The sequence below is a fragment of the Octopus sinensis genome, unplaced genomic scaffold (assembly GCF_006345805.1).
Source record: "Octopus sinensis unplaced genomic scaffold, ASM634580v1 Contig15846, whole genome shotgun sequence".
In the NCBI taxonomy this organism is placed as follows: domain Eukaryota; kingdom Metazoa; phylum Mollusca; class Cephalopoda; order Octopoda; family Octopodidae; genus Octopus; species Octopus sinensis.
This window is the reverse complement of record NW_021833951.1, coordinates 52,501-59,965: the sequence shown is the minus strand read 5'-3', so window position 1 is coordinate 59,965 and position 7,465 is coordinate 52,501. Positions and strand designations below refer to the sequence as shown.

The 7,465-nt window shown below is 39.3% G+C and overlaps 1 protein-coding gene across 2 annotated transcripts; it reads left to right on the top strand.

Annotated features, from left to right (window-relative positions):
• Positions 1-2,949: 2,949 nt before the first annotated feature.
• LOC115230588 lies at positions 2,950-6,722 on the top strand. Of its 2 annotated transcripts, XM_036499706.1 has the most exons (3): positions 2,950-3,350; positions 5,141-5,547; positions 5,586-6,722. In XM_036499706.1, exons 1-2 carry the CDS (start codon positions 2,988-2,990, stop codon positions 5,540-5,542), a joined length of 765 nt encoding a protein of 254 aa, XP_036355599.1. In that variant the 5' UTR covers positions 2,950-2,987; the 3' UTR covers positions 5,543-5,547; positions 5,586-6,722. The 2 variants fall into 2 exon arrangements, with proteins under 2 accessions (XP_036355599.1, XP_029656588.1); XM_029800728.2 differs by lacking the exon at positions 5,586-6,722 and having other exon boundaries at positions 5,141-5,554.
• The last annotated feature ends 743 nt before the right edge of the window (positions 6,723-7,465 follow it).

Below are 7,465 nucleotides of genomic sequence, written 5' to 3'. Positions count from 1 at the left end.
GATATACCCTCCAGCCTTCATCAGGTGTCTTGGGGGAGGGATTTCGAACCTGAATTCTCATTCCTAATGTTGTTATTATTATTATTATTATTATTATTCAGACTGCTTGGAATCGAACTCGGAATCTTGGGGTTAGTAACCCGCGCTCTTAACCACTATGCCATATGCCCGTGGGCAATTATGGAGTGAATTTTAGGTCGTATAAATCTAATATTTTTCTCTCCTTCCTTAATACCGGTTCCCATATGCTGCTCTTATCTGCACTCAGTCTGCTTAGGAGGTTGTTGTGTCCTAGCAATATGTGCTGCTTTTGGCTTTCGTATTTTCCAGTGGTGTTCTCTGTCTATTATTTTAGCTTCATCCCACAGGGAGAGGTGGTCTCCATTTTTCCATACATGATCAGCTATACCCGATTTATCAATATCTCCTCGTGTCACAGCTTTGCGATGTTCGTCTACCCTTATTTTGAGGGGGTGGCATGTTTCGCTTTTGTATAACCTACCACAGCTGCATGGGATGGAGTACACGCAGTCTTTGGTCATATTCTCTTCTATTGGTGGTTTTACTCGAAGGAGATATTACATGAATCGCAATTCACCAACAAGCATATCACTTCCACGTTTGCTTTTTATCATACGTACCATTATGGATCTGAACTTGAACAGTTTTAAAGCAAAACAAGACTGTTTCGAAATTAGCATGTCACAGCTTAAGTTTATTAGTAAATTGCTATTGGTTGGTTACTAGTAAATTGCTTTTGGTTGGGTTGTTAGGCATGTTTTTTCACAACCATCAGAGTGCGCAACGCTCAGCATGAACGAACGTTCGTGTGATCGTGACGATATATAAAATTTTGAATAGGAACCGGAAAAATAAGTAAGAACAGGCAATGCGCATGTGCCCACTGAATTCATAAAACGGAAGAGAAGAATAAAAACGCAATGGGCATGTCAAAATAAAACACAAAAAGAGAATAAAACGTTATATGATGGTCTGTCTGCTACATCTGACACCACTATCACGCAATTTTCTTGTGTATATAAAATATACGCAAATATGATTGAAGGATCTACATATAATAAACTGCAGTGTTCGCAGTGGCAATGTTCACACATGGGCAATGTTCTGAGTGGCAATCGTCCGTGCACGGATACTTATATACATACGTTAATTCATTCATGCATGCAGACAGTGGTTCCTGTTTAACAGATGTATAAATAATTGTAAACACACACTATTAGGCGCAGGAGTAGTTGTGTGGTAAGTAGCTTGCTTACTAACCACGTGGTTCCGGGTTCATTCCCACTGCGTGGCACCTTGGGAAAATGTCTTCTACTATAGCCTCGGGCCGACCAAAGCTTTGTGAGTGGATTTGGTAGACGGAAACTGAAAGAAGCCTGTCGTATATATGTATATATATGTGTATATGTATGTGTGTGTATATATGTTTGTGTGTCTGTGTTTGTCCCACTAACATCGCTTGACAACCAATGCTGGTGTGTTTACGTCCCCGTAACTTAGCGGTTCGGCAAAAGAGACCGATAGAATAAGTACTAGGTTTACAAAGAATAAGTCCTGGGGTCGATTTGCTCGACTAAAGGCGGTGCTCCAGCGTGGTCACAATCAAGTGACTGAAACAAGTAAAAGAGTAAAGAGTATTAGATACGTACAGAGAGAGTAGGGGAAAGAGAGGGAAAGAAACATATAGATAGATAGATAGATAGATAGATAGATAGATAGATAGATAGAGAGAGAGAGCGAGAGAGAGAGAGATAGATAGATAGAGAGAGAGAGAGAGAGAGAGAATCGATAAGCTTTATAAGTGATGTCAGGAGACGAGCCACATCTCGGTGTGGATCACGTGACGGTCAGTTTTGTTTGGACTTCGATCTTGTCTGGGAAACGAGAAGGCTGGAGGAACGGTGGGGGTTGATGTGTTGGTTTTGTCGTTGGTAGAGATGGTGGGAGTGGAGGTTGCGTTGGTGGTGATGGCGGCGGCGGTGATGATAGTGATGGTGGTGGCAATGTTGGCGATGATGGTGGCAGTGGTTGTGGTGGTGGTGATGGCGGCGGCAGTGAAATTAATGGTGATGATGATGGTATTGGGATGGTGGCGGTGGTGATGGTTGTAGTGGTAGCGGTAGTAGTGCTGGTGGTAGTATTGCTGTTGACGTTGTTGGTAGTAGTGGTGGTAGTAATGGTAATGTTAGTGTTGTTGTCGGTGGTGATGGTGCTGGCGATGGCGGCGATGGTAGTAGTGGTGGTGGTCGTAGTAGTGGTTGGTAGTGGTTGTACTATTCTTGTAGATGTAGTTGCTGTCGTTGTAGTTGGTAGTGGTGGTGGTGATGTTGGTGGTGTCGGTGCTGGTGGTGATGTTGGTGGTGTCGGTGCTGGTGGTGTCAGTGGTCATCTGGGCCGTCTAAGAAATCAATGCCCTTGGCCATATTTTTTTTCGCCCTTTTAAAGCCAAGCCAGGCTCATGGGCCCGGTTTCCCGGTTTTAATGGCGTATGTGTTCCCCAGTTGGACGGGACGCCAGTCCATCGCAGCGTTACTCATATTTGCCAGCTGAGTGGACTGGAGCAACGTGAAATGAAGTGTTTTACTCAAGAACACAACGCGTCACCCGGTCCAGGAATCGAAACCACAGTCTAATGATCATGATGCTGACACCCTAACCACTAAGCCACGCGCCTCCATCCTTGGCCATATAGTATTTACTTACTGACAGCAAGCCATAGCTTACATAGTCCAGAATTGGGTCCCTAGACTGTATTCCCTAGAATATATACTGGATGTCTTAAACTTATCACCCCTTCTGCTTGAGAGCTGCGATCACTCGACTCTATTTAAAATTTTTATTTGTATTTTTATATTCTAGATCTCATTGAAAGATCAGTATTTTAAAAATATTATCCCTGAAAATTCATCTAAAATTAATGCTTATGATCTTTTATTTATTTATTTATTTTTGCCATATAGTGAAACATGGACTGTACCAACATTATTGATTTGGAACCACTTATAAAGAACTGGGCATGGACAGAATATCAGAAGTCTGGTAAAGATGCTAAGAAACACGATTACAAAAACGTACTATTGAAGATCAATTGGAGCCACACGGAATTTACTACGTTCGACTTGGAATATCTAAACAAAGAGCGCAGCAAAGGTCAGAAGTCACAAGTAGTATTTAAATCCATCTACGAAAATAATACGAAGGAAAGTCAGGAGAACTCTTTCACCACAGAACGAACCACTGTCTCTACATGTACCACAGCTTTGACTCAAGGTTTCTCGAAAGGGTTTAATGTTGAACTGAAGTTAGCCCTACCTGAGGATATTATGGAGGTCAGTAGCGCGTTTAATAACTGGTTTGTTTTCAGTTTATTTTTAACCTTATCTTTTCGTTTCTATTTCCCATTCACGTTTTCAATGAAACGGTTGCGTAATTCAAATAATGGTTTTTAAGATTGGTGTGAGGTTTCAAATCTGAAGAGAAGGTGAAGACATGATTTGAATCGTTTTGTAGTAAGTAATTCACAGAGAGCGAAAGGTAGCGAGTTGTTAATATCGTTACAATGATGTCAAGAAAAAGGAAAAAAAAAATTGCGGTATTTGTTGACACATTTCACGTTCTGAGTTTATATCCGGTCGGGATCAAATTTTCCTTCCATTCCTCCTTCCGAGGTTGACAAAATATAGTGCCAATCAAGTGCAGGGGTCGATAGTAATTTCTCTGCTGAAAACTGCTGGCCTCGTGCCTAAATTAGAAACCGTTAATTTTATCGATCCCACCGTGAGTGAATTAGAGCATAGAGAGTTAAGACGACAACCGTGATGTGTTGAGTCAGGAGTTGTTTTGTCTCGGTTTATACCACAGTGAAACAGTTTCCCCATAACAAAACATTGCGAATGGTTTTCCTACCGCGTTCGAATATGTATTTATACCCATCGCTGCTTAACACTGACACACCGTCATTTGTTTACGGTGAGCCGTCGATTAGCGTTATTTTCTCTTTTTTTTTTTTTTTTTGTTTTTTACATTTTCGAGTACGGAGACTCTGATTTTGCGGGAAAAAAAACGGCATTTTAAAATTTGACCCCCACCCCAATTCTTCAATTTTCACTTTTTTTCAGATTTGTTTTTTTTTTTGCTAAATTTGTTGAAAAATACGGAGATTATGATTCTAAAAAAAATTTCTGAAAAAAGTGAAAATTGAAGAATTTGGTGGGAGGAGTGGGGGCGGGAAATCGAGATTTTAAAATGCCGATTTTTTTTTTTTCGTAGAATCAGAATCTGGGTACTCGAAAATGGGGGATTCTGTAAAAAAAGAATGAAAGTAAAAATTAAAATAACGAAATTGGCAGCGATCCACATTCTTTACGTCCGCCATGAACCCATGCACTGTTAGACACTATTTTCGTTTCTTAATAAGTGAAATGATCAAAGTTGCTGTACGATTAAATTTCTGATTTAAATTTTGATAGTGTGAAAGGCGTTGAGCTAGCGCAATTGTAGCCAAAAATAGTTAGTGGCGTTTTTCACGTTCTGAGTTCAAATTCAGATGAGGTCGACTATGCTTTTCATCATTTCAGGGTCAATAAAATAAGGATCAGTCGAGCAATGAGTTCGAGGTATTCAACTTTCCCCTTCCCCTGAAAATTTCTTATTTTGTGCCAAAATTTGAAAGGATTATTGGTTTCAAATTTTGGCACAAAGCAAGCAGATTTAAGTCGATCCCAGAGTTCAACTGGTATAAATTTTATCAACTCCGAAAGGATGAAATGCAAAGTAGACCTCAGAGGAATTTGAACTTAGAACATTAAGTTGGACGAAATCCTACAAAGCGTTTGGTCCGGCGTACAAACGATTCTGCAAGCTCGCTGCCTTACAATTTGAAAGAATTATTATTAAGGCGGTGAGATGGCAGAGACATTAGTATGCCAGAATTTCAGATCTTATACTGGGCATATTAAAAAGGACATTAAATTAACCTTTAGCACATTACATTTTCTCTAGAATTGTTTACCCTGTTGCTACAGGGGAGAAAATTCATGTTGTAACGTGATGCACCTGCAGAGTGTTAAAGATGAAAGGAATGAGTAAAGACATTTTCCTTTTTTTTTTTTTTTTTCAGGTGACTACAGGATTTGGTCGTGAGGTGACGATGGAGAAAGGAAATGAAGAAACACACGAAGAGTGTTTGACATGGACAGCAAATAGTTCTGTGCAAGTACGACCCAGACATCGTACCACGGCTTCTTTGGTGGTAACAGAAGAGGAGTTCCACTGCGACTTCAGTTTGTCTGTTCGTATTCGAGGCCGTATCGTTGTTGTACTGACCAACTTGCTAGACAACAATTCATTCTTATCGGTAGTTGAAGGAAGCATTGTTAAGCTCTTAAGTTCGAATTCTGATATAATGAAACATTGTACAAAAAAAGATGATAGCCTTATATGGAGTGTAACGGGGAAAAGTAAATTCCGTTACGGTGTCGAGCAACACATAAAAATTGACGAAGAATCCCTGGAGGCCTGAAATACAGAGAGAGAGAGAGAGAGAGAGAGAGAGAGAGAGAGAGAGAGAGAGAGAGAGAAAAAAAGGCTCGTTTTTTAAGCCGTCGCCATTTTCCAGTACTTCTAATCTTTTTTTTCTGTCTTTCTATCTTATTTCAATCATTTGACTGTGGCCATGCTGAGGCATCGCCTTGAAGAGTTTTAATCGAAGAAGTCTACCCTAAGACTTATTATATTTAAAGCCAGGCACTTATTCTATCGGTGACTTTTGGCCAACCGCTAATTTAAGGGGACATAAACACACACCAAAACGGGCTCTCAAGTGTTGGTGTAGACACACACGCACACACACACACACACACACACACACACCACACATATATATATACGATGGCCTTCTTTCGGTTTCCGTCTACCAAATCCGCTCACAAGGCTTTGGTCGGCCCGAGGCTATAGCAGAAGACACTTGCCTAAGATGCCACGCAGTAGGTCTGAACTCAGTCCCATGTGATTCGGAGGCAAGCTTCTCACCACACACCCACACCTATTTATAAACAATTGTCCCATTAAAATATTTTATAATTTTTTTTATTATTTTTAACAAAATTACATTTAACAATGATTCTATTTTGAAGAGACTAGAAGTATTTGTTTATTTACATTATTTTTTAAACTGTTTATTTGCATATTTGTTTTAGTTATATTTACTCAATGATTCATAAAATTTCTTTTTAAAAAATCATGTTTTTTTTTAATTGAACAAAACACTTTAATGAAATGCGGGTTTGAGTGATATGTTATCATATTATCATATGTTGCTATGGTGATATATTCTTCATTTGGAAACAATAAAAATCGACTTAAAAGTGAGAGCAGAAAGACATTTGTAGGCTTTCGTTAGGAAAAAAATATTCATTAAGTTTTCATAATTGAATGATATATAGAATGGTGAGAAAGTTCAATAAATGAGCTCCTTGAAGCTGAATTTCTTAACATTACGAAATGCTTATGTAGCGATATTTAGATGCGTCCCTTTATTTTCCGAGTTCGATTCCCGCCGAAGTCAACATTACCTCAATTTCAATTAAATACAAGAGTCGATTTAATTAACTATTTCTCTCTAGATGTTTGTGTTTGAAGTAAAGATTATTATAACTTTTAGTAAGAGGATTGTAGATTGGTTGCATCGGTTGGGCGGTGGATAAAACGTCCTTGAGTTATGTCCCCTTACTATTTCTTCTTCAAAAAACGCCGGTGTCAATTTTGCCTTTCATTTTTACGGGGCTGATAAAATAATATTTCAGTCAAGTATTGGACTCAATGCAATTGGCAAATCCCAACCACAAAATTGCTAGCCTTGTATCTAGATCAGAAACAGTAACTATTTTTAGTGAGAGAGTATAAAGACGCATCGCCTAGCGGTTGGGGTCGCACGCAAGGTCGTGGTTTCATCTTCATTTCACGTTGTTACAATCCACAAGGCTAAGAATGAGTAACCCTGTGACACTGAAGGAATGTTATGATCTGATCACTTATACGCCATGAAAACCGGGCAACAGGTCCTATGAGTACTGAGTTCTTGAAACTGTAAGGTCCCGGGAACTTACTTTACTTATGTACTAAAAGAGTAGTGACTTGGCAGAATCTGCAAAATGGCGGACAAAATCCCGCGTGTTAATTATGTTCCTTTACATTCTTAATACAGAAACCGCCAAGGTCCACCTTGTCTTTCATCACACTAAGATTGATAAAAAGTTACCAGTGAAGTAATGAAGACGATTTCAAAGAATTGAGCCTCTTCCTTAGAAGTTTGGCTCCTTGGTTATATAGAAATCTTTATTACAGCTTTTAAGAAGACAGCGAGCTGGTACAATCATTAGAATGCCTGAACAAAATGGCTAGCGACATTTTTTCCGGCTCTGTATGTTCCACAGGGTGGATTAAA